The sequence below is a fragment of the Pimephales promelas genome, chromosome 17, assembly GCF_988280905.1.
Source record: "Pimephales promelas chromosome 17, fPimPro1.hap1.1, whole genome shotgun sequence".
Taxonomy (NCBI): Eukaryota; Metazoa; Chordata; class Actinopteri; order Cypriniformes; family Leuciscidae; genus Pimephales; species Pimephales promelas.
Genome location: NC_142785.1, coordinates 30,380,364 through 30,407,332, shown reverse-complemented (window position 1 = coordinate 30,407,332; position 26,969 = coordinate 30,380,364). Strand labels below are relative to the sequence as shown.

At 37.0% G+C, this 26,969-nt stretch overlaps 1 protein-coding gene and 1 long non-coding RNA gene across 2 annotated transcripts in view; one reads left to right on the top strand and one right to left on the bottom strand.

The window, feature by feature from the left end:
* Positions 1-26,969, top strand: part of LOC120474758 (uncharacterized) — a 179,903-nt gene that overhangs the window by 42,965 nt on the left and 109,969 nt on the right. Inside the window, exons 2-3 of the long non-coding RNA XR_005621822.2 lie at positions 13,025-13,149; positions 17,603-17,694. This is a non-coding gene — a long non-coding RNA (uncharacterized LOC120474758). The remainder of the gene's footprint in view (positions 1-13,024; positions 13,150-17,602; positions 17,695-26,969) is intronic.
* Positions 1-26,969, bottom strand: part of tcerg1l (transcription elongation regulator 1 like) — a 76,528-nt gene that overhangs the window by 1,375 nt on the left and 48,184 nt on the right. Inside the window, exons 6-13 of the mRNA XM_039665340.2 lie at positions 13,002-13,127; positions 10,737-10,819; positions 9,457-9,545; positions 6,259-6,401; positions 4,799-4,871; positions 3,469-3,565; positions 2,456-2,545; positions 649-767 (exon numbers count right to left, since the gene is read on the bottom strand). Of these exons, the coding sequence (XP_039521274.1) occupies positions 649-767; positions 2,456-2,545; positions 3,469-3,565; positions 4,799-4,871; positions 6,259-6,401; positions 9,457-9,545; positions 10,737-10,819; positions 13,002-13,127 (820 nt within the window). The remainder of the gene's footprint in view (positions 1-648; positions 768-2,455; positions 2,546-3,468; positions 3,566-4,798; positions 4,872-6,258; positions 6,402-9,456; positions 9,546-10,736; positions 10,820-13,001; positions 13,128-26,969) is intronic.

Here is a 26,969-nt window from a genome sequence, read left to right as displayed (position 1 = left end):
ATGATATAGTCGTGAGTCTGAAGTCTGGAAAAGAGCTGAAAACACATGAACAGAGCAAATACAGCAATAATGCGCAATTTTACCAGGAAACCACTCGTTTTGGTGCTTTTGCTATCTGAAATCTTTAATTAAATAGTTTGCTAAGGATACAGTGGTTGCCAGTGCATTCTGGGTGGATTGCTTGGGGTTTCGAAGCACGTAGTTTTGTGTTCTGGATAATAACATATACATAGATCTATATCATATTTTTACATAGCAGCTAAATATTTAAGATAATCTTTAAAAAAAACTCATTGTTTTGCTTCAAGGACAGGAAATGTGAATGTTAATAGTGTATGGATTCACATCTCTCCCATTCCATTCATTATAAATGAATCGGATGAAGACTAGAGTAAAAGCGAAAGCCAGTCTCTATTCAACCTGCGAAGAGGCAAACTTCAAGCCGAGAGCTAATCCCTGTGGCATGTTTGAATTCATGTTTTGTCAGAGACCTTTAACAAGTAACAAGGTTATAGTAAAATACACGACCATCAGTTATTTAAAACTTTTGCTGAATGTCTAATCCGCTCTAGAGAATTATTTTTTTTTTATTAATGCATCAGCAAAAGCAGTCACACTTATTTCATCTCATATACTGTATAAGCTCACCTGGTTGTGATTTTTGACTCCTCAAGCAGTTTTCTGTATTCTTCTTTCGCTTGCTGGAGTTTGCATTTTTTCTCTTTGTGCTCCTCTTTCATTCTTGCTTTGACAAACTGATCATAAATCTGTTGGCAAAATAAATAAATATTAAATATTTAAAAATGTGAAGATAAATGTAAGGGCTGTTGAATGCATGATTCTGCTTGGTTGACGAATGTCCTAAGCTATGCAATTATTTTCAGGGAAACGCACTGCTAAAGTAGATCCAGGCAGGTCTTGACCGCATTACAGGTTCATATCACTTCGCCAACTGATTTCAGTTATTTCAAAGTTTCTTACAGCCTACAACAGCAAAAGAACCAAAACTCACAATGACACTGACCAAGCAAATATAGTAAACAATAGGATACAATTGACAAATTCCCATGTTTTTTGCCACAAAATTACATTTGATTTATGTATGGAAAGCACATACTCCGTTTCTGCAACTCAAATGCACACACACATACAGATACACACTCGCACAGAAATGTGTCGTCAGTGGCGTTTTCTGATTTTATGAGTAAAATAGTCTAGCAACTTAAAAGCTAGATGACATTTCTCCCTATCGAGGTAATAACGGCACTGTTTTTGATGCAGATAAACTTACAGTCGCAGACTCAGGTAATTCACACACACTTAATCTCTCTTAATCTCTCTTAATCTCTCTCTCTCTCTCTCTCTCTCTCTCTCTCTAATGGCGCTTTTCCATTACCAGTACTAGCTTGGCTCGGCTCGACTCGGCTCGCTTTTTGTTCCGTTTTCCATTGCAGACAGTACCGCCACAAATAGTACCCGGTCGCCATAGCGACACTTTTCGTTCCTCGTTGCCCTATCAATCTCTCGCAGGATCCTCTCTTTGGCCACCAAACAAAGGAAAGTCTGCACCTCCTCGTTTGACCACGGCGTATTCTTCCGAGTTGCCATAATAATAGTAGTTAGTTTAGTAACTATCTCTGGCCAAACTATTTAAAAATAGCGGGGTTATTCTGGATACTCCATCTGGCACGTGTAATGATGAGGCAGTGAATGGTGACGATTCTCTCTGACCAATCAGCAGTCGGCATTGTTTTCACGTGACATTTTTAGTATCGCCTTAGCTCGCTCAGAACCTCGCCGGAGGTGGTACAAAAAAAAAAAAAAAGTACCCGAAAGCAGGAATACGTACAACTTTTACACAGTGGAAAACCAAACAAAGGCGAGTCGAGCCGAGCCGAGCCGAGTCGAGCTGGTACTGTGTAGTGGAAAAGCGCCATAATAACTGCAATATTAATACCATTAGGCCCTCATCACACCAAACACGTTTTTTAGGTTCGAAAACGTGAGGCGCAAAGAATTCTGCCCCGATCACACAGAACGAGCAGTGCGCTGCGCTTTAAATGTTGCTAGGAAACAACAGAAACAGCTGTCCCGTCAGTAGAGTAAACATCAAATCAGCCTTTTATTAACTTTATTTACATGTTACTTTGTTAACATTGTGGTTGTTACGGTTCGTGAAGTCGTTAAGCTTCTGATAACCCGCGAGAGCACCACTTTTATCCTCCTTCATCACACTCTCCGCATTACCATCTTCGATGTTTCTAATTATTCTCTACATAATATATATAGTGCAAATCATTTTCAAAATTATCCTCAATGATGTGATACAGTGTATACCGTAAATAGGTCTTACCACCAGCTACTAGTTATTTTAAAACTACTGTACGCCTGTGGAAATGCAGTTTTATTAAAGATTGAGGATGATTGAGGCTGATGTGAAAGCTTCATGTCGTACCTGTTTACGTTCCTCTGGACTCAGCAACAGGTACCGTGGATCAAATACAATTTTGTGTAGTTCTTTCTCCCAGGTGGAGAATGCAGACACCTGTTCAAAACACGCGGGATGATTGACGCTCACACAGAACAAACGCATGTCAATCAACCACTTCATCACAAACTGCTCCATCTGTAAGATTATTATGGCCCATTGAATTTCCACTGTTAGGTTAACTATTGGATTAACCTTTATCTCCTTTATTCCTTTACGACTGAAGTTTCATTATAGACCCCTTTTGCGCCGACGTCACAGTTACGTCACGGCGCTAGCTGGAGGCAAAACAAAGTGAAAACTGGAGGCGGCCAATGCAAACCAGCACAGATTCGGCTACATAATAAGGAGCTTAAATTACTTTTATTATTTTTAAATGTCATCTTGTTGTGTTGTTTGGTGCAAGAATCGATGAAAAATGAATATGCTGTAACTGGAATTTTTATTTCTAGAAAATATTCACATCATTAAAATCGCACCGTAATGTCACCGTTTACATTGTCGTCTTCTCTGTGCTGGCTCGGCAGAACTGCGGATCGTACACACAAGTCTTGTACAGGACCATTCAGCACATAGTTACAGGCATCTAAAGATTTATATACGATCAGTTTCTCTATTAGGTAGGTGTAGAAGTCAGGCCACTCAACCGAGGTAACGTAACGTTAATCCTGTCAGATCGTCCATGCATTGAGTGAGCGTGTAGGCGGCTACGGGTCGGCCGATCTGGTTCTGTCCATTAAAATTAACTTTTGAAAATAACAATCGCGGTCCTGGACAGTGAGTGACCTTACACATTAAGATAAAATCTGATTTTCTCCAGTCTTTGTTAAATAAACAAGCTGATAAAACTTACTAACTAGCGTTAGTGAAGCGGCCAGAGGGATCGTTCTGCCTCCACCTAAGCTCCGCCCACATAAAAACGTCACCGTGTTTACCAACTGTAAAGGGGTCTATTGTCCCAAAATCACTGAGTTCCTCACCCCTCTTTCCAGAAGCATGTCTCTGAAATGGCCGATCCGGAGCTCCAGCGGTAATGAGCCATTTTTTCCTTCATCACACTCGTCAGGATGGTCCAGTCTTTAAAGCGATGGAGACATAACACAACAGCTTTAATGCTGTTAAAGGACAACTCCGGCGCAAAATGAACCTTTAGTCTAATTACACATTGTTACCTAGTCAACCCTTATCTGAGATTTGTTTTCATGATTGCCGAATGTAAATAGTTTTATCTCTAAAAACAGTTTAGCCTATAACGCTAGTATAATGCTAGTATATAGGGCATAGAAGAGTATGACAGTCCCTACATTCAAACCGAAGCATTGAGAACTTTGTCAGTGTCCATACAGTTTAATAAGCAGATGTTTTATACACACAGTAAATTTCGCGAATTCAGGAAGAAGCCATCTTTGAAAAATAGTCTCTACCAGTCGATCTAGGAACGCCGATCCAAGTGCGCTGGTGAGATGTGAATAAGGTGATAAGGTGAGCGCGAACAGTAGGCTACGTGAACATATTGAAGACAAGTAAACGGTTTGTGTTTGTGTTTCTTCTGGAAACAACGGATCATATGAGATTCTGCACAGTTCAGCGCACTTGGATCGGCGTTCGTAGATCGACTGGTAGAGACTATTTTTCAAAGATGGCTTCTTCCTGTATTCGCGAAATTTACTGTGTGTATAAAATATCTTCTTATTAAACTGTGTGGACACTGACAAAGTTCTCAACGCTTCGGTTTGAATGTAGGGACCCTTGTTATGCTGTCGTGTTGGTGTGGGGCTATTTTGAGCCTTGTTAGTGGTAATAACAAGCGATTTTTATTTGTCATTACTCTATGCCCTATATACTAGCATTGTACTAGCGTTATAGGCTAAACTGTTTTTAGAGATAAAACTATTTACATTCGGCAATCATGAAAACAAATCTCAGATAACGGTTGACTAGGTAGCAATGTGTAATTAGACCAAAGGTTCATTTTGCGCCGGAGTTGTCCTTTAATATCTCAAAGTTAGAGACTGCATTGATTCTGCCCAAACTATTATTACTATTAAAAGTGTAAACCAAAGACTTGGTTTAAATTAAATATGCATGTCATTTCAGCACTTTCATGTCCTCTTTTCCTATCACTAAAGTATATCATATACCCCCCAGGGATTGTGTTCTTGTCTCTACGCAGACATTTGGACATTCATCAAACACCCAACTGTTCGATTTAAATCATCACCAAGAGAGACAGATTGAGAAATTTGCATCAAGCTGTGAGTGCAGATGTTGTATCTGTTGTCATATTTGAAATGGCTCGACCCAACTTACTTGTAGCGCTTGGTCTTTGAACTGCGTTCCTCTTCATCCTCGTCATCATCTTCATCAGCTGAATTTGAATCGTCTATTGACGGAACCAATCAAGCTTTAGAATAATGTATCACACAAAGTATATCGTTTTATTTATGCGCACAACACCAGCTGGTTGAGGTTCTGCATTATTGATGTACTTGGACCATGCCAGGTTGTTCATCTGAAAAGTACAATGAGAACTAATTTACTCGAATAGATTAAGGTCACCAATAAATAATCTCCATGAAACGGCAATAAAACTAAATCAATAAAGATGAAAAGCCTTCTGTGAAAGGAAGCCAACCATATAATAACTTCCAGACAAGATCCAGACTAATTCAATATTTGAAGAGCCGCTTCATTGGATTACTGCTTTTAGGTAATCCATGAGAACACACCACTTCTGCAGTTTGGTGTGTGTATTAAACTTTTGCTTGAGCATCATTATCACACTGTTAGGATTAAACTTCATCCTTTTACAGTGCTCCTGTATCAGTCATGAGTTACACTTCACTGATTCAGCAACTCAATTACTCTTACCTTGAGGCTACAGTAAGACTTGCCAACACAAGTACTGTACGCTACCATTCAAAAGTGTGTGTGGTGTGTGGGGGGGATGGATTAAAACTACTTCAGCAATGTATTACATTATAAAGATAATATACAAAATTTATATTTCAAATAATGCTGTTTTTTTCCCCCTTTTTATTCATCCTGAAATTTAACCTGAAATCACGCCTTCAACATTGATAATATACAAATTTGTTCTTGAGCTGCAAATCAGAATGATTTAAGGATCACGTGATCACGTGTTGAAATTAAATTAAATTCTGTAATATATTCAATTAGAGAACAGTTTGATTTTAAATTGCAATAATTTTTCACATGTATATGTTTTCCAGCCTTGGTAAGCATAAAAATCTTCTTTCAAAAACATAACAAAAAATATTACTAACCCCAATCTACTGGACACTTACATTCACTTGAATTTGGATACACACTGAAACACAAGATCAATATACTTAAAGCATCTAAAATGTAAACACTTTTACCTTATTACAGGTTCATGGAAACCAAAACTTGAGATGAGATTGAATTTGAAACACAATTACAACATTTACTGAATCTTCCATAATGGTTTGTGTCGGTGTGGTTTCTAAACATGATGATATTTTCATTATATATTTCATACTTGCTACAATTTTGATAATTAAGTTCAGATATATAAAGAGTTCCACTGATTTATCATTGTTTGTGCCTTTTGAATTTCAATTACGAATAAATGTGCCATTAAATAGGTCAGAAAACACATTGCCTGCATACTAATTCGTACAGTATCCTAAATTGTATCTAAAATTGGATATAAAGCGTCCCAAATCATGGTATGTTAAATATGTCTGAATAGTCTACTATTTCCAGCCAGAATCATTGAGTCGCACCTTTCTTGCGTTTATGTGGCGGGTCCTCGATGATTCGATTGAGGTCTCCACGGTCTTTCAGATCCACGGGTTTCTCCCATACTGACAAATGCATGGTGGGATTGAAGAAGAACACCCTATCATCACCTGTCCACACCACACACCTAGAGAAAAGAGAGGTGTTGTCATGCTTTTATATACTTTCACACGCACACACACAGAGAGAAACACAACCTAACAGCCTGTCCGTGGTATTCTCACAAAGTGACTAAGAAATCCTGATGAATAAAAACACCGAGCATCAAATGTCAAAGTGACCTAGAAAGAGAGGATTCATGTTCACATGACAGCTAAGAACCACTAAAACCAGATGGGCTGAATTATTATTATTATTTTCAATCATCCTTAAGCTGTTTCACAAGATATTTTTAAATGGATAAAATCTGCAATATGTCCAGAATCAAGTATCTACAAACCTATTATAGGTTTTAGATTCCGGTCATAAATCCAAAAGTGACCAATTTTTCAGGCGTTCCGCACTAGATATTCATAGCTCACAGTGATAATTGTAGACCCATTTCAGGCCTCATTCAGGGTAAGTCGAATAAAGTATTCATGGATTCTGCAGTAGTCTGTGAGGTAATTTGATACAACCTCATGCCAACCATGACAAACCAATCCTGACATTTCATTTTGCTACCCAATCGCATCAGGGAGATCGGCAGTGCCTTCCTGTACCATAAAACTGACCCAATGATATTAAAAAAAATCGTTGAAACGGTGAATCTGCTCTGCTCATATGCAGTTAATCATAGTGCAAATATATGGTTGGTGCTAGTCGCATGCTTCATTTGTCCTTCCTTGCAGAGATTCTTGATTTTTTTGAAAATCGCGTCCATGCAACCTCCATATAAAATAATAACTACAAAATTTAGAGCCCTGCTTTATTCTACACAAAGGACCATTTTATTGCTCAGAGGTTGTTGTGTGTTACATTTTCCCCATGCTTTTCTGTCTCAGCTTACTATGCAGAACTAGGCCCACTAATCTATTTCTAGCTCAATTCTTCCAAACACTGTGACTGTGCCACTTTCCAACTTTATTGGAGCAATTTACCATCTCAAAGTTTATCCTAAAATAAAAAAAGACAAATGGGACACTTGACACAGATTGATTAATCTTCATTCTTAAGCCCTGTTAACACCAAGGACGATAACTATAAAGATAGTTCTAATTGCAGACATCACAACTATAACGACTGCACAAAGAAACATTATCGTTGGAATCACTTTCATTACTATTTTTTTTCCCTCAGCCAATGAACAATAAAAACACTGTCATCCAATCAAAATCCAGCCCCACCTTTAAATAAACACCATGATATCATACATAGAACATGATGGATCCATGTTCTCATCCTGTTTACGCCAAATTCTGACTCTACCATCTGAATGTCTCAACAGAAATTGAGACTCATCAGGCAACATTTTTCCAGTCCTCAACTCTTGCAAATTGTAGCCTCCTTTTCCTATTTGTAGTGGAGATGAGTGGTACCCGGTGGGGTCTTCTGCTGTTGTAGCCCATCCGCCTCAAGGTTGTGTGTGTTGTGGCTTCACAAATGCTTTGCTGCATACCTCGGTTGTAACGAGTGGTTATTTCAGTCAAAGTTGCTCTTCTATCAGCTTGAATCAGTCGACCCATTCTCCTCTGACCTCTAGCATTAACAACATTTTCGCCCACAAGACTGCCGCACACTGGATGTTTTCCCTTTTCTGCGTTCACGTGCTATGGAAAATAGGATATTTTCCACCTGTGAACTGGTATTTACCAGTGTGTTGCGTTCAAGTGCTTTTGTTGTCGTAATGTGGGAGATCCAGACCTGTTATTTAGCTAAAAACTATTTTAGATTGCTTAAGTCATCTGCAACAGCATGATTTATAAAAACTCAAAAGGTAAATTATATTCTGTATCCTATATTTTCTAGATCATGAATAGGCCTAGTATATATTTTTATCTTTCACGACTCTCGCGGTGCTCTCCGCCATTTTGAAAAGATCAAAGGTTATCTCATCTCAGAAACTCATCCATCAAAATATACGAGTTGCCCAGTGGAAAATACCACATGAGGGGGTGTTTATGTGCATTTCCCACGTCGGCTTTTGGTATTTACCATAATTACCATAGCACATGAATGCAGTAAAAGTAAACCCTAGAAATGGTTGTGCGTAAAAATCCCAGTAACTGAGCAGATTGTGAAATACTCACAATCCCAACAACGATGCCACGCTCAAAATTGCTTAAATCCCCTTTCTTTCCCATTCTGACATTTAGTTTGGAGTTCAGGAGATTGTCTTGACCAGGACCACACCCCTAAATGCATTGAAGCAACTGCCATGTGATTGGTTGATTAGATAATTGCATTAATGAGAAATTGAACAGGTGTTCCTAATAATCCGTTAGGTGAGTGTACATTCGCCATGTTGTCATTATCATGTGATCTCACTTGATCTTTGACTTAGACATGGGTTGTTATGCACCATTGGAATCGTATCCCGCATCTATATCTGGATAATCACACAACAGCTCCAATTCTGCAAAGCTGGTGTCATCAACCACATGATAAAGCAAAGATTTACCAGTTCAAGCCAGTTTGTGTGTGTCAACAAAAGCTAAAAGCCATAAGCCATGACGCCTGCTGGGTTTCAAAAATGTCTGTGCGTGTGTGTATGTGTGTTTGTTTGCAGGGACGGAAAGCCCACACTGCTTTGGCAGAGAGATAGGGATGTCTTGCATAACACATTGTCCTAATGCAGGTTTTCGATTGGATGTCACAGCATCTGTTGGAAGTTTGCCATGTGCACTGCTGTATTTTATCCAAGCATGTATTACTGTCATCAAACAGTTATACAGCAGCATGCATCATTTAAATATGGTGCTAAAGCGGCTGACGTTTATGACAGAATGAGAGGAGATATAACAAACATCTTTATATCACTATATAAGAACAAAGTGGCTATTAACGCATTTCAAAACACAGGAGAAAAACACTGCAACTACAATTGTGGCATTTTAAATTGGAGGTTGACACTGAGACAATTGTGAGAGAAAAATCGATTGGTCATTATCTTGCATGCGGAGAGTCATGTATTATCAATAAAGATGCATCGGATTAATGGTGAGCTGTACAATCATATCTGTGCAGACAAAACGGGTAGTTACCATGGTGATCCAGGTATAGGCGTGGTTGCAACTGGCCGCTTGTCTTTGGGCAAGATGTCCTCGTCCATACTGACTTTAAAAGGCTCATCCTGGACACACACACAGACCGAAAGGAAAGATTCACCATAAAAGACATAAAAGAGCATGATGTTGTCTAAGTGACCGCAATGGCCATGTGAAATTTATATAAATATATATAGTTTATATAATTTATATAATTATACTTAGATCCATGGCAGAAGCAGTTCAAATTCACGAGCGAATTTCATAACAAATTTTTTTAAACTAATTTTAACTTTATTCTTAAAATAGTTCGACTTCATTTTCGAAATATTTTGAATTTATTCTCGATATATATTTCACCTTTAAAATCGTCTTGAATACTGAAATATTTCGACTTGAATATCCAAATATTTCGACTTTAATATATAAATATTAATGCTAGAATTTTTTTATTTATTTTTTTAACTTTAACTTCTTTTCCGTTGCGGTTCAGTGTTTCCGTAAAATCGTTCCAAGAAAAAATAAAAAATAAATATATATATTACACATTATTTATGTATTGTTATGCTTATTAGAGTGTGTGTGTGTGTATATATATATATATATATATTACATCGCTGTATATTTTCAGTCACTTATGAAATCAAGTCTCTCATTTTAGTTCATTTGCAGCAATGTTTTGGAACAGAGCAGGTGTTTTTTTTTTTTCCTTCTATCTGTAATCACGCAGGCGAAGTGGACCTCAATTATCTCACCCCAAACAAGGGTTACAAGGCTAATAATAAAATATAGTGTTGATTATCAACCTGATAAATGGTCTAGATGTGTTCAGCCTTGAACACACACTCGGAAAACAACCAATTACCCAGTCCCTGCATAACCGAATGCTGCAGATTACCGATTCTCCACATACTGTCGGGCTGGAGGTCTTGCACACTCTTTACGGTCAAATGAATTACCGTTCTGGGGGAATTTCACTAATGAATCCGGCTGAGAAGATTTCAAAAGCCGTCACCTATGGGGACACTGTGGTACAGCGCACTTCAACAAAAGCGATTATTAACTCAATCTTAATTGGACTCCAAATCTGATTCTGCCCGTAGTGTGACCTTTTCCACAAATCAGTTCGATATTCTTTCTCCCTCTAAGACAATCCAAAACAATTTTCATGAGGATCAATGTCTGGCAACAAATGAACTGAATGGCAATGGTAATCACGAGGATGTTGGCTAATATCGTTTTAAGAATAGCTAATGAGAGAAAGACAGATTACAAACCTCAGCTTTAGCCTCTGGGTTTGGACCGCGGTGGAGAACTAAGGCGTCTGTGCAGGACGGCTTCTTTAATTCCAGTATCTTATCTGAAGACAGAGATAAATGCTCAATATCCCCTTGTTGCCCATTTTCAGTCCACATTGTTTCTTCAAACAATCTGCACCCAACAGTAAATGTAGTTCAAATAAAAAGAGTAAAAGACAATTCCCTCCAAATGGATGTCAGAGATTCTAATTAAACACTCAAATACTCACTTCATCTACTAATCAAATGGCGTGGCATCCAAATTCATCAATGAAATCCCATTATGAAACACTGCAAATCAGTTTATATGAGAGCTATTTTTCATTGGGGTGCCTTCATTTCCATGTATGAATATATGCTTTTAATTATAGCTATCTTCATATGTGTGAATGGCTGGATTTTTCTCTGCTTGATTGCTATTCCTCATGCAATTCCACTACAGTTAAAAGGTTGTGTTTTGTATTTTTCTAATTCAATATTAATCAATCAATTATGAAAATTAAATATTATTGATTGTTAGTGAGATTTGGCTATACTTGTGTAGGTGAAATATTATGACAACGACTAAAAATTAAAAATTGTTAAACATTGTTATATTTAAATGTAGTGTTTTGCACATGTTTCTCTGATGGGTATGTTTAGAATTAGGGCTAGGCCTAAATATTATTCAAATCATATACAATCAATGGAAGTCTTTGTAATTGCCTCACCAATATAAAACAAGCATACATGTATACATTTTAAAGTATTACTACTGCAGTCTAGCTAAGCATAAAAGACAAATTTACTGACCCCAAACTTTTGAATGGTGGTGTATATACAGTATACAGAAAGTGTTGTTTGCTCAGGATGGAAATTGACAGAACATTCAGAAAATCAATAATCTATTAAAAAAAAAGAAAAATCACAAGCAACATCATTACAAGCAACATCAAAAAGTTATCAAAAGACATTGCAACGTTCTAAAGAGCAATTGACAAGCATAAATCTTGTTTCAAAATAAAAAAAATAAAAAATAACAGCTGGAAGGTAAATCAATAAAAAAAAACTACATATTGAGACTGTCAGTAATGGTAGAAACCATTATACAACACAAAGCCAGTCACTTTAGACAGTTTGAACACACTTAAACTCAATCTGCCCAAAAAATAATTTGCACTTTGTCTCTATGGAAAAAGTATGAAATTAGATGTGGCAAGCATAAGGTGGAGTGGAAATCAAATGCACCGCTTGATCATTTGTCCTGCATGAAATTCAACTGAAGCGGGCAGCATACTAAAGCAGCTTAGGATAAAACAACAAAGAAACGTCTGGGAGAAACAGATCCTGCTCAGAGATGTGAAAGGGGATTGCTAAAGGTTGTCTTGATTCTAAAGTCATGTAAAAGGCATGCAAATAATTCAGTGGTATATATGCATATAAAAAAACTAGGGATGCACCGATCCACATTTTTTTACTTCCGATCCAATCCCGATACCTGACTTTGGATATCGGCCGATACCGATACTTTTCCGATACTGTGTTTGCTTTAATTTTATTATCATTATTGTTGATTTTATATGATTCTGAAATAAACTCCTCTCTAAAGGCAAGTTTGATATGTATGTATGTATGCATGTATATCATCAAAATGAACGAATCTTTTCAATTCGTTCATTTCGTTCGTTGAATGAAGCAAATTTGAGCTTATAAAACTTAAACTTTGTTATTTATTTTAAAAATGAGCGTTTGTTTTGCTTTATAAGACCCTTATTCATTGTCTGGAATCGTTTAAAGCCCTTTGAACAGTTTGTAGTTTGCACTGAAACTGTCTTTTTGACCTTGAACCGTTTGGTTACCAGTAAAGTGCATTATATGAAGAAAAATCCTGGAATGTTTTAATCAAAAACATTCATTTCTTTTCGACTAAAGAAAGAATGACATGAATATCTTGGATGACATAGGGCTGAGTAAATTATCAGCAAAAGTTTTTTTTTTTTTTAAGTGAACTACTCCTTTAAGCAGACAGTCTATTAATACTCTAATGAGAGTTAGTCGACATGTAGTTGCAATAGAATGTTCAAAAATAACCATCAAAATGAAGTGTTAGCTTTGGTTTTGATATTTGGGATATGGTCATTTAGCTATTTTTCATTGGCCATTGAGTTTTGTTATGAAGACTTGGCAACCCTGGTTGGCACAATGGAAATGCAATTGTGAGAATGCTACTTAAGATTGTATTATATATCATGTGTGTAATCTCACTTGTCGCTCTTTGTCCCTTCCAGTTTCCAGTGAGTAGAGTCACTCCAGGAGCAGAGAGTGACGTTAAAGCGGTGATCTGAGAGGGAAGGACGGGTCCCAGCAAGCTCTCCCAGCTTCTACGGGTTCCTGTATGCCACAAAGAAAAGATGTAAGTAGATTTAACTATGCAAGAACCACAGAGACATACTGTACTGAGAGAGAGAGAGAAAGACAGAGAATTACTGATAAAACAGACTGGTCAGCCATAAATTCAATCCAACTAAATCAAAGGCACAGTATGCAAGTTTTTCAAAACAATAACAACTGAGTGAGTGTGGGATCATGGGAGTTGCCCTTTGACAAAATAGAGTTGTCTCTGAGGCATGGTACAAACATGTTAATCACGTTAAATCAAGAAAATTAGAGATTCAGACAATAAGACTGTAATAATGATTATGTTTTCTGTCAGTAAAGTTATCCGAACAGTTACTCCGCTGTCTAATAAAACACATATATATTAAAGTGTCTTTGGTGTTTCCATGGTTTCCATGGAAGTAAAGGGTAGCGTGCATATGATGTCATTGACAGGCGACGCATTGACATAAATAGCAGATTTCTCTGGATTTTAAACATTGTTGGAAACATTTGGGAGAATGTAAGTACACAAGTGAACAAAACATATAACCTTGTTTAAGTGTTTTTTTCTTTTTGTATAATCCAAATATCTTACATCTTACATATTGTGCCTTTAACGTGGTTCTATATGGTTTTCAACTGGTCCAGCTAAAATAGTGTCGATTACCAGTTGGTAGTGCTGGTTTCTGTCATTTTGGTAAAAAAAAAAAAAAAAAAACCTTGACCAGCTTAAGCTGAAAAAAGCTGTTTATACAGCAGGGATTGCATTAAACCATGTTATTCCCTATTAAATCTGACCAACTGTGAAAAGTAATACTATTACAGAGATGATGCCAAGGACACTGCAAAATACGCAAACATTATGCAGTCTGGCTATCCGGTTTCCACAAGCCTATAAGGCTATGAAATCAATTCCCAAATCTAAAAAACTGTCATAAACAAACCGACAAGAGGACCAATTAACATTCACTTCATCATGGGGAATCAAAGGAGTGTTTAATTTTACACTCTAACTTATTAATTTCATCAAAGCTTCAATCAAAAGTTCCTCTGACTGGTTAAACACTGAAAATGTTGGAAAAGCTTGAGGCTCTTCTCATCAACCGGGCCATATTTAACCTTTAATTTTCTAGCGTCTGTCCGAATTCTGCTCAACAGACTCTGCTTCTTCATAAAGGTTAATTACATTTGGCTTCAGCTCTGGGCTGGGCATTGCTGAAATCCAGAGGGGTTGACAGATTGTCAGGTTGAATATGTATGTGCCATTTCCAAGAGCACCAAAGCAGATGCATTTTTAAAGCATTTGTGATGTTCTGCTTCACAAAAAAAGGTTGAAGTTATCAAGCTTTCGGGATTGGAAATGATGTTGCCCTTTCTCTGTCTGTAGTTGCCCTTTTACGCCACAAATTAAAAACGAACCACTTAAATAGTGTCAATTGAAAGACAAATAATTCTAAATGATATCAATTCGAACCGGAAATAGTAGACCATCCGGGTATCTTTGGGATTTTAAAGGAGTAGTTCACTTTAAAAAAAAAAAAACTTTTGCTGATAATTTACTCACCCCCATGTCATCCAAGATGTCCATGTCATTCTTTCTTCAGTCGGAAAGAAATTAAGGTTTTTGATGAAAATATTCCAGGATTTTTCTCCATATAATGCACTTTACTGGGAACCAAACGGCTCAAGGTCCAAAAGACAGTTTCAGTGCAAATTGCAAACTGTTCAAAGGGCTTTAAATGATTCCAGATGATGAATAAGGGTCTTATTAAGCGAAACGATCGCTCATTTAAATAAAAAGAAAAACAGTTTAAGTTTTATAAGCTCAAATGATCACCTTGCTCTGTTCTGTGATGTGCGTTCGTGACTCAAAATGAACTAATCTTTTTCCGAGTCAATTCGTTCGTTGAATGAACCAAATGACACGAAAAAAGATTCGTTCATTTTGATAAACGAGTTCGAACAGGAGAGTCACGAACGTACATCAAGGACAGAGCAAGGCGACCATTTGAGCTTATAAAACTTAAACTTTGTTATTTTTTTTTTTTAAATGAGCGATCGTTACACTTGATAAGACCCTTATTCATCGTCTGGAATCGTTTAAAGCCCTTTGAAGCTGCACTGAAACTCTCATTTGGACCTTGAACTGTTTGGTTCCCATTGAAGTCCATTATATGGAGAAAAATCCTGGAATGTTTTCATCAAAAACCTTAATTTCTTTACGACTGAAGAAAGAAAGACATGGACATCTTGGATGACATGGGGGTGAGTAAATTATCAGCAAAAGTTGACTACTCCTTTATTTTCAACATACTACGATTTGAGACGCACTAATTTCAAATACTGTTTAGGACAGACATTTTGTGAGTAGGGGCGCAGCATTCTTCTCAGTCGTGTCCTGTCAATTACTTTTTTTGAAAAGATTAAATGAAGAGATGATGATGAGATCTGCTCATTAAAACATGTAATGGTGCATGAACGCATGATTTGCATCTGTTCCCTGAAACAATATGGCTGTTCTTGCCACTGTTTCAGGTCCAGGAAAGATCTGACACTCACAAACACAAATGCTGGATTGATAACCTTGGGCAGCTATAGATCATTACTACACTTCATGATGTCTGACTCGTCTCTAGGTTACTGGGCATTAGCTTTCATTTATTTCACTCAAAGCTGCATATGTTGTGATGCTCGTGCTGTTTCGGTACTCTTGAGGACGTGTCTCACACATATCTCATCAATCTTGAATTAGCTGCTTGTCTTACGTATATAAAGATGAGATTGTTTAATGAGAGCAGGCACTCAGGCCTCAGTAAAAAGATGTCTTCCAGCGTAGCCATTAAATAATTAAAAGCGCATGATCAAAAACCTGAAAACTGATTAAAGCCACCAAAATCAACAGCGAGAGTGTAGCGTTCACTGCCTCGGCCCTCGTACTGGTTTTACACTGCTAAATTATAACATGAGTTTGAGTATACTATCTCAATTTTGAGTGAACTGTCTATTTAAACACTTTTTTTGTCCTTTAACTTTGAGGATAAAAAAGGATGAATTTGCACTTAAAAGATATAGAGGCGTCCTAAACGTGCCTTTACCCTGAACCGAGCGAAACAGGGTCGATTGGTTGATATTACGCTTGGGAAGGTTAAGAGACTTTGATGAGTTTTGATGTCAGAACTGATGGGATAGAGGGTGACAAGAGGACATCATTTGTAATCTGTTGTTATGAAGGGATCAGACAGAGCAAGTGAAAGCTTTCAGAATGACCTGTATATGAAAAATGCTTGCTATGGGTGAGAGACAGAGACCTTTACAGTCGACGTGATGCGTGGTGAATGTTAAGGTTAAAATGCAATAACCTAGAACTGTGCGTTCTACAGCTAAACTTTAAAAATAAGGTTCTTTGGCATGGTTTTATAACATCCACCATAGAATCTTTTCATTCCGCAAAAGGTTATTTATAGTGGAAAAAGTTTCTGTAGAATATTTAAAGTTGCATTGCGCAACATTTCATGTTAAAAATAGCCGTTTTTCTAACCCATACATGCCTAAACGATTGCCTGATGGGCTGAATGAGTCCTTCTCTGATCACTGCGATTGCCTCTATAATCCTGTACAGTAAAATAAATAAGAGGGATTTGAGACTGGGCGAGACGTCATGCGCGTTCACGCTCGCCTGGCTATGTCTGGCAGGTTTGTGTATTCGCCGCCATTCTCCGTATCAGCGAAGACAACTCGAGCGACACAACTTTAGTCAACTTTCCACAAAAGTATAAGATGGATTCAAAGAGACTGGCTTGTAGTTCATTCCAAACCCCAACGCAACTCCACGTAAGACAAAGAAAAGAAAACTTTCGCTAGTGCCAAGCGTCGGAATAAGACGAGAGTCGACATCGGGAAGCTTTCGACAAATGGAGAGATCTCCGGTCGGCTCTAGGGCTCAAACGGGTCCTATACAAAGTAATAACTTATACTGTTCATGAATGTGTTTTCATGGAGATTTATGGTTTTCATGGAGGTAGAAGTTTTCTGTTTTCCCCTCACACACACACATAAGTGTGTAATTTACTCAAATACCTTTCCTTTTATATATTTAAAATGACTTGCAGATTTAATAACTGTATTGCTTCTGAAGACATTATGACTGTAACTAGATTTGTGCGGCTGATGCTCCTTTTGTTATGAACAGCTCGTTCAAGCGTGCTTGTGTGTGTGGTCCATGAGCTCGCACACCTCTGGTTGCAGTTTCTCTTGTCGCCAGAGGGGGCGTAGTTCTGCAAAAACTCAGACTCTTGCACCTTTAAATGCTCTTCACTCTAAAATCATAATGATTCCTTTAAAAATTGCTCACTGAAATGTTTTTGGGAACCAAAAACGGTTCTTCTTATTGCATTGCTGCGAAAACACTCAAACACAATTTTTATTTTAAAGTGCCTAGGTGTTTTTTATTTGGTTTGAAGTCTTATCCTAATGTTTTCACTTTTCAGGCTAATCCAAGGCTTTGTTCTGAAAACCAAGTGAGCTGTCTTGCCTACTGTAGCCTATACCAGCGTCCAAAAAGAAATGAAACCTCACACAGGTAAGTTACAATTTTAAGTGTTCTACTTAGCTGTGCACGGGAGACTCATAATTGATTCCAATAGAGTTTGACATTAGCATGTTGCTAGGCTAATGATGCATGAGAATACACAACACACACAGACAACAGCATCATTTAACCTAATACATTCGTGCTGCAGGAATGCGTCATTTTTTGCACTTCCCGTTTCATCATCCAGATGTCAATTGGGTTTTGAATCCTTTTACTTTTAATTCAAGGACTAAAATACATCAGTAAACCCCACATGTGATTTGTCTAAGCTTTTAAGTGTCTTAAAAAAGGTGGTTTGCTAACAAGAGGCTAAATGAGACTAGGCTGTAGAAGACATCAAACGTAAATTCATATACTCACTCGTCCGCTTTATATTTGCATTCTTGTAAAATATTCTTACTCAAACATTCCAACTTTTTATAAAGAGAGAAAAATCTGAAAAAATGAAACTGGTTTAGTTTGCTTATAGCCTAACTTAAGCATTTTCTTGAAATTGTATTTTTAGAATTCATAAATGTGTGTATTTTAAACTATTATAAGAACATTTTTTTTCCAAAAAGCATTAGCAAAAATCCACGGTGATGCTAACTTGGTTGTCCTATAAAAAGACATCAACTCTGCAGCACTCTTTGCAAATAATACATACTGTATAATGCTGTCTAAGTACTGTATACAGTGTGCTAAAAATAAGTATTTTACAAGGCAACATTAGGCAAAAAAAAATGCCTATGTAGGCAGCTTACTGAGCTCTAAGCGTCTAAACATTTTCTCCTTACTACTATCCATAGTTTTTTTTTTACCCACACAAAAACAATTATCATGCAACTGTCTGAGAATGTCTTTCTACAAAAGGAATAGAAAAAGTACAGTCTCATCCATGTGAGTGACTGCCAAAACAATGTGTGAAAAGCTTTTAGCATATTGCAGCGAGGATCTGTAAATTTCAAAAATGCCGACCTGAAATATGCACATATCCATTTACAAATATCCGAACAGACCACATCTTTTATCATATTATGCATTTGTCAAAAGAGGTGAACTCCAATGCACCCATTGTGTATCCCACTAATTTGTATCAATTTACAGTTCCTGTCATGCTCATACGACCGAGAGAATAATAAATGTTTATTTATTTGGGAAGCAGAATGGCCTCTTCATTATGAATGAGAATGTATTGCTACTGTTGACACTAGACCTTGAAGCCCTTACTTGATCGTATCTGCCCACCAAGACGTTTCTCTGGCCTCACCCATCAGACACGCTTCTGTAACTTCTGATTATATTCACTCAGCCGGGTAGCTGGTCAATTTTTATGGACCCTTTATCACGTCGCCAGCCCTTTTAAACAAGATAACCACCATGAAGGTGCTATCTAATCATATTCAATGTGGATGAGCAAATTTGGCTCGGTAGTTATTAGGGGAAAAAAAAAACATGCATCACGTTACTGTAAGTCAAGATAGTTGATCATCATGTTATGAAATTTAGTATTAAAAAATCGAATCAGTTTTATAGCAATTCATTCGCACATTAAAAGTTACTTTTAGAAAAATCTGGTATCTTTTGTTTGTTTTGTTTGCCGTATCTGACTCAATCTGTTAAATTTGTGTACTGAGCAAAAACACTATTCTACGTGTCATCTAAATGTCTGCTTAATATCTGCTAACATTTATTTTGATGCTCCCCAAACACTAACACCTAACCCTAACCTAACAATCTTCTAACAGTCTAATACACAGTGGTGGAATGTAACGAAGTACAAATACTTCGTTACTTTACTTAAGTACATTTTTCACGTATCTTTACTTTACTTAAGTACAATAAATAGTGCATACTTTTTACTTTTACTTCGTTACATTTTGCAGCAATTATTATACTTTCTACTCCACTACATTTCTACAACTTCTGTTACATTTTCGTTACATTTTCTGATCAGTTTTTTCCCCTGCCAAAACGTAATCTGACCGTCGAGCCCGTTCTCATCCTAAAGCGCCATATCAGACGCTTTTGCAAAAGCGTAAATATCCAACGCACATGGCACCCTTTAACGTGAAATGAGACGCAGATATATTTGGGCAGATGGCGCCCCCTAGTGGTCTAACCCTTACACCAGTGACGTTTGGTTGCCATAGATACAGTATATCAACCCGGCAGTATATCAACAGCACGGCCGGTCACACTAAATGCGTCTCACACGCAGTGTGTTTATCGTGCAACTCATACGCGAAAATTTGTTTTTACGTGCATAGGAAACACACCGTGTGTAATATATGTTTGGTTTGGTTAGGATTATGGCAAGCCAATAGGTTCAGAATTACACCATAAATGAATCGCGTTTACTGCCAAACATAACATATAGTAAGGATAAGCATGATATTGCCTAATTGCAAGCTTGTTTCAGAAATGGTGACGTTTTTTTCCATCATTATTGAACATCATTATAGGAGTAGGCTATTAGGTTGAATGAGTTAGAATTAAATGTTTTATTAATCATTAGAAAATAGACATTAAGATAATAAATTGTTATGCAAGTACTTTTACTTTTAATACTTAAAGTACATTTAAAATAAAGTACTTTTTACTTTTTACTTAAGTATGGTTGTCATTGTGTTACTTCTACTTTTACTAAAGTAAATATTTATCTGGGTATTTGTACTTTTACTTAAGTACTGAGATTCAGTACTTCCTCCACCACTGCTAATACACAATACAGTGACAGTCTACTAATATTTTAATAAAAGTTAGTTGACATGTAGTAGCAAAGTTACTTATAGTAGAATGACCATCGACATGAAGTGTAACCTTTAAAGGAGTAAAGAAATTAAGTCAGTCGAAAAGAAATGAAGGTTTTTGATGAAAACATTCCAGGATTTTTCTCCATATAATGGACTTCATTGGGAACCAAACGGTTCAAGGTCCAAATGAGAGTTTCAGTGCAGCTTCAAAGGGCTTTAAACGACACCAGACGATGAATAAGTGTCTTATCAAGCGAAACGATCGCTCATTTCAAAAATAAATACAAAAGTTTAAGTTTCATAAGCACAAATGCTCACCTTGCTCTGTTCTGTGATGAGCGTTCGTGACTCTCCTGTTCGAACTCGTTCATCAAAATGAGACTCAAAGGTCCTTGATAAGACCCTTATTCATCGTCTGGTGTCGTTTTAACCCCTTTGAAGATGCACTGAAACTCTCATTTGGACCTTGAACCGTTTGGTTCCCAATTAAGTCCATTATATGGAGAAAATCCTGGAATGTTTTCATCAAAAACCTTAATTTCTTTCCGACTGAAGAAAGAAAGACGTGGACATCTTGGACGACATGGGGCTGAGTAAATTATCAGCAAAAGTTTTTTTTTTTTTTTTTTTTTTAAAGTGAACTACTCCTTTAAAATGACTGTTGGCAAAGCTGAATTTTCAGCATCACAAAAAATCATTACTCATTTTTCAGTGTCACATGATCCTTCAGAAATCATTCTATATATAAAAGACTTTTCAAGTTACTTGAGTTTAAAGTTGTCTGGTCCCAAAACACCTTATGGGGCATTTTGAACATTCAGCTCTGATATCATTGTAGTTCAGGTTTAATGTGCTCACCATATAAATCACCTTTCTGTCTCTCGCTCTATCAAACTCTAGGGAACAATAATGACGCTTTTATTTACATATAATGTGCAATAACATCACACGCTGTGAGATAATTAAACCTACGGCTTCAAAACTCATAATCCATTTTTGTGAGTCACGTTATTTACGACAGACTGGGTGTCTCCGAGCACTGGATACCTCTCCCTTCCATTTCAATCCTCTCTCTGCCAAAACATCTCGTATCAAAGAAACAAAAGAATAAAATGTGACCTAGTTGAGTCCCACGGCACATCAAACGCAAATCAGAATCAATGAGCGAAGACGTGCGGCGCATCTGCCAAGAATTGCGAGCATTTAAACTCCGGAGACGCCCGTCGGCCTTAAGACGCAACCGAACCGAAGGCTTCATTCTTTTTTTTTGGGGGGGGGGGGCATCAAGAACTCCGTCTTGTGAGTTAAACCGAGCGGCCTTAGGGGAAGAGTGTTTTTTTTGGAGAGATGAGTTGAATGTTAAAAGCTGTGCTTAAACTCTTTCTTTAATTAATTCTGGGAATAATTATGAAAAGACCAGTGTGGGTTGGAGTTTAGTGCCTGGGAGATTTAGGTTATCTGGGTGTAGGCCCACTAAAAACAAAATGAGTTTTATGTTTGACATCATCAGCCTACGATCCTTTGATTGGATAATGGGTTTTGCTTTTAACTATTATTGCATTCATTATTGTAGCCCAAACTAATCCCAGTTATAATATCCATGAAATTGATATACGCTATCAGATACAGCTTCTGAAGGCTTCTAAGATTTCTCGAGTTCAACTTTCTGAAGTTGTGGAGATGCAACCAATGCTGTCAATCCAAATTTCTAGTTTGTCATGGCAGCCAAAGTGAGGCTCTTACCTCTTTTAGGCTGTCATGCGACGACGGTCCGCTTCTAAACTTTGAAGATGAATTCTTGTTTGCTATATTGCCCTGTCATATAAAAATGACAACACAATTTCACAAGCTCTCATCATTGCAGCACTTCGGCATTGCCCTGTGTTCAATATCTCTCCCTGTAATTTTCTCATCAAGTGGCACTTTAATCAGTCTTATTTCTATATTTGGCAAAACTGATTGAAATACTGTTTTATACAATCACAAAATTGCACATAAACACATTAACGCACATGACATGTACACACACTGGCAAGAGTTGTCGACCTATGCTTTCAGATACTGATCTACCATTCTCAGGTTTTGAAGGATGTCACGACTCAGCAGTGCATTGTGGGAGGCCAATCAGACCTGTCGCGCCAAGGTTGCCACCCCTGGCCTTACTAATCTCCCCAAACAGATCCGTCTAAAGATCGGGTAAACAAAGGGCCTCAGATGCGTGACATTAATTTGGGATTACACGGATCAGCAGGACCACAAAAACCCAAGGAAACAGGGAAAGTGAGGGACTCAAAATGCAGTCTATTTTTTGGGGAATTATTGTTCCATTGGGCCTTCTTTTTTTGGACTTTAATGGGATGAAAATTGTGTCATCATTTATTCACCCGATCCAAACCTGCATGACTTTATTTTGTGGAACATAAAAGAAGATCGTTTGGAAAAAAATATATATATTGTCCATATAATAAAAGTCAGCAGGGTCAGTTCACTTTTAGCTGAACTATCCCACTAACCATGGCATCATCAATGTATTGGTTCAAACAGATGGATGACACCTGGGTTGAGATCAAAAAAAGGCATACAAATGCAGAACGCATCCACTAAATGGACATATACACTAAGCACATATGGGAAGATGTGCAAGAGAACAAATTGGCCTTTTTGGACTCACCAGTTTAAATAAAAGAGGGCAGCATAGAGGAAATCAAAGTCTACAAGAAACACGAATCAATACCTACTGTTTGATTCAGATAACCCACTGGAACAAACATTCAGAAGACTTTACTTCTGGGGCAAATAATGGGCAAACCAGCTCAGCCTTTTGAAACAAGAAAGCTAAATTCTTCAAAAGACCAATTAAAACTCTGAGCATTGGTAACTAGAACCAATAGGTCTAGTAAGTGCTTCAAAATAACAATAAGAACAAGGGAACAACAAATGTTATCTCAGTTTTGGTTCAAGTTCCAGAATTTTATACTCAACCAAATGCTATATACATTCACTCAAGCGCATCAGGGGACCTAACAGGGGAGTTAGTATAATAAATGCAGTGCAATGGAACAAAAGATGTGCAGATTATATATAAAAACAACCATTTTGTAAGAACACTATCCAACATTTAGATGAGCTAGGGATACAATGATATGTCGACAACTATTCGATTAGAAAAAAACAAGTGGTTGTGAACCCAAGTTGGTTTGATTTTAACCCGTTTTTACTGTAACTTCTAACCAGATTGTTTTAAGTGTAGCAAGCACACTGTAAAAATGAATATGCTTTATCTTATCAATATATTTGTGGAAACAGATTACAAGCAATATTATTAATTAAATTTAACAAATTAGAATTGAGTAATAATTAATCAAATTATTCCTTAAAAGTTAACCATTTCAAATGAGTAAAGTTTACACCAAAAAACGTAACAAAAATATCTCAATAACAGACAGACGTCAAAGATTAATTAAGAACTCTTTATTTTACAGTATATTGCCAACATTGAAGACACCTGATGTTAACAAGCAGAATCAGTGAAGGAGAAAACCATAATTTTAAAACAAACACTGATCACCATAATGGTGACTTCAGAGTATGTTTTTTGTTGTTGTTTGTGTTGTTGTTGTAAGTTTTACTCGTTTTAAATGGTTAACTTTTAAGGAATTAATTTGATTAATTATTACTCAATTCTAATTTGTTAAATTTAATTCATAATATTTCTTGCAATCTGTGGTGGATTAGATTTGGATTAGATAAAGCATATTCATTTTTACAGTGCAGAGTCAAGTATGGTATAAAGGTGACTCCACGGCATATTACTGTAAAAATACTTTCTTTAAATGAGTGAAGCTGCTACTTGAAATGAGTTTTTCACTGCTTTCAGGGTGTTAATCAAGTCACTAACTAAAATTAAACCAAAGGAGATGCTGCTCCTCTTTTTACATTCACTGATGGCATATATTTGCAATTTTACTTGATTACCTGATTTATTAAAAAACGAGGTGAAACATTCATTCCAGCATGGGAATTGAACCCAGGCTGCTCTGCATAGAAACTATTTCTAACTCTGGCTCGGCTACACACTGCATAAATCAAATAGTGCAAGAACATTAACTTTTCTTAAAACTGAAATAAAGTATTCAGCTTTTTTTTTTTAAATAGATGCACTACATTGAAACACGCTTCATGTATTCAATTTTACAGAAGTGGATTTACAATGCGCAGAGGAAACCAGAAGCTCGGACACAATTCAAACACAGAGGCCCACAACTCCCACAACAGTCTTTGTGACTCTAAAGAGGTTTAACTTCTGGGAAATCCTGGAACAATTAGTGTTTAGCCAGACATCTGAGCTGAGGCAATCCCTGATTGTTACCGGAATTGTTGTATCGAAAGAGGCAAAGAAGTACAAGCGAAACAAGTCAAGCATGTCAACGTTAAGCAGGTGTTCTCGCTTGGTAGGCTTTCACGACCGCTCTTTTGTACATAAATTAAAATATTTGATTATCACAGCACACTTTGTTTTGAGAAAAGCACTATGTGGTATATATAAATAAGGCAGCAAAGACTATCATGCTAGGTCCTTTCTGTGATATGGCTGTTTGCTTGCTCTTCATTATTTGCCCTGTTTGTCTTACTAATGAATTTGGATTTAATTCGAGATCTAGATAACAGGACATGGATGTACTCCTGTCCCTTGGAAGTGCTGGGTCAATAGAGATTACAAGAGGGAAGTAAAGTCAATTAAATGTAATTTTCCAACTGTGAAGGACATCTGTTTTAAAGGTCATGTAGGATCTTTAGACAGCTCATGGACATCTACATTTCTGCTGTTATGGGTTATAGAATTACACGCACCTCTAAAAGTCTAAACACAAATTAACTAAGTTGTGTCTGAAAAATGTTGCCTTTGCTGGCAGTAACTATAAGTAGAAAGGCATAAAAGACATGTCCGAATTCAATTCAATGTCTAAAAATGTAAATCAGTGGTCTCAACTGGAACAAAAACAATGCTAAATACAAATAACTGCAACCAAATACAGGTACAGAGGTTAACTCTTTACCCGCCATTGACAGAAATGTACCGCTTTCCATGTTTTCACTGTTATACGGTATGGGGCGCTATTACAAATCTTCTGAACGAGTTCTGAATCTCCTGATCAAAACACAGGCGAAGAAATAGCAGAAACAAGCGATAGGATGTAAGCAGATGCACATGTAAAATAACAAGATCATCCAACGCTATCTCACGACCAATTCGTACAAATTTGTACGAGTGATTAAGAAGTTGCTAATTTGTATTAATTCATACGCACAAATTCGTACTATTTGTCTAAACCCACATGATGGGTAGGTTTAGGGGCGGGGTCAGGGGTAGGTCATTCGTACGAATTCATACGAATTGGCCAACTCGTAAAATATGTACGATTTAGCAAAAAACGTACTAATTCATACGAGTGAGGTCGTACGAATTGTTACAAATTAGCCACCTTGTAAAATTCGTATGAATTGCCGTTGGATCATCAGCATTAAACAGCCTATACATCAAAACTGCCTAATGTTACTTAATGAAATGTCGACCCAGGACGAGCTATAGGACTGTGAAGCGTTGGGGGTCTTGATGAATCTACGCCATCTGTTTTGACCATTGTTCTGAATCCGATCTGGATGTAGTCTGATAAAAATGGGATTTTCTCAGCTTTTGTAGCTTTTGCTACAAATTTACCCACATTCAAGTGTTTATACAAAAAAAAATAATGCATTATTTAGAAAAAAATATTTTGGAGGCCATGAAAATGTTGTGAAAATTATTTTTTTTTTAAAAAGGCTGGCGATGACAGGCAACTTTAAAAAAAAATGCTGGCAGGGAAAGAGTTAAGACAGCAAAATAAATAGACCTTCCAACTTTTAAAGGGAAGGGGAAAGTGCTTTTCATACCTTCTATTGTTGATTGTTTAAAGATTTATGTCCAATGGTGAAAAATTAATCTGTCAATTGTTTGAAACTACACAAATCAAATTGTATCCTTATTCAACAAAGAAAAGCAGTGAATTCTTGACTAATATGTAAGATAAATGTTCTATTTTAAAAACATTGTTTTAAGGACAAACTCATTTGAGAAACAATGTTCAATTGACAAGATGTCAAGGTGCTTGAGAAGCTTTATGAGATCAGTATTTTATAAGGTGGCCAAAATGATGCCTGTTAGTCATTGACTTTCTGGTCAGAGAGGCAGCAAAGGTTTTAGTGTTGAACAGCATTGCTAAAAGGATCCATCAGCCAAACCAGAATAAACCAGCCTGGAAGTTCGTGTCAGTCTAACCGGCCTTTTTAGCAGGAACTGTCACTTTAAAAATTTTTCTTTGTTGGGTTTCTGCACTCAACTGCATGCTCAAGGATTCAAAAGTACTTTGCTGAAAACTTCACAAGTGTTATTCATTTAGCGACGGACACAGAGATTAAACGAACACAGTATGCCGAGTGGGTCTTGATAGTGCCTGGAACGCTGGCCTTGATTCCAACACATAATCCACT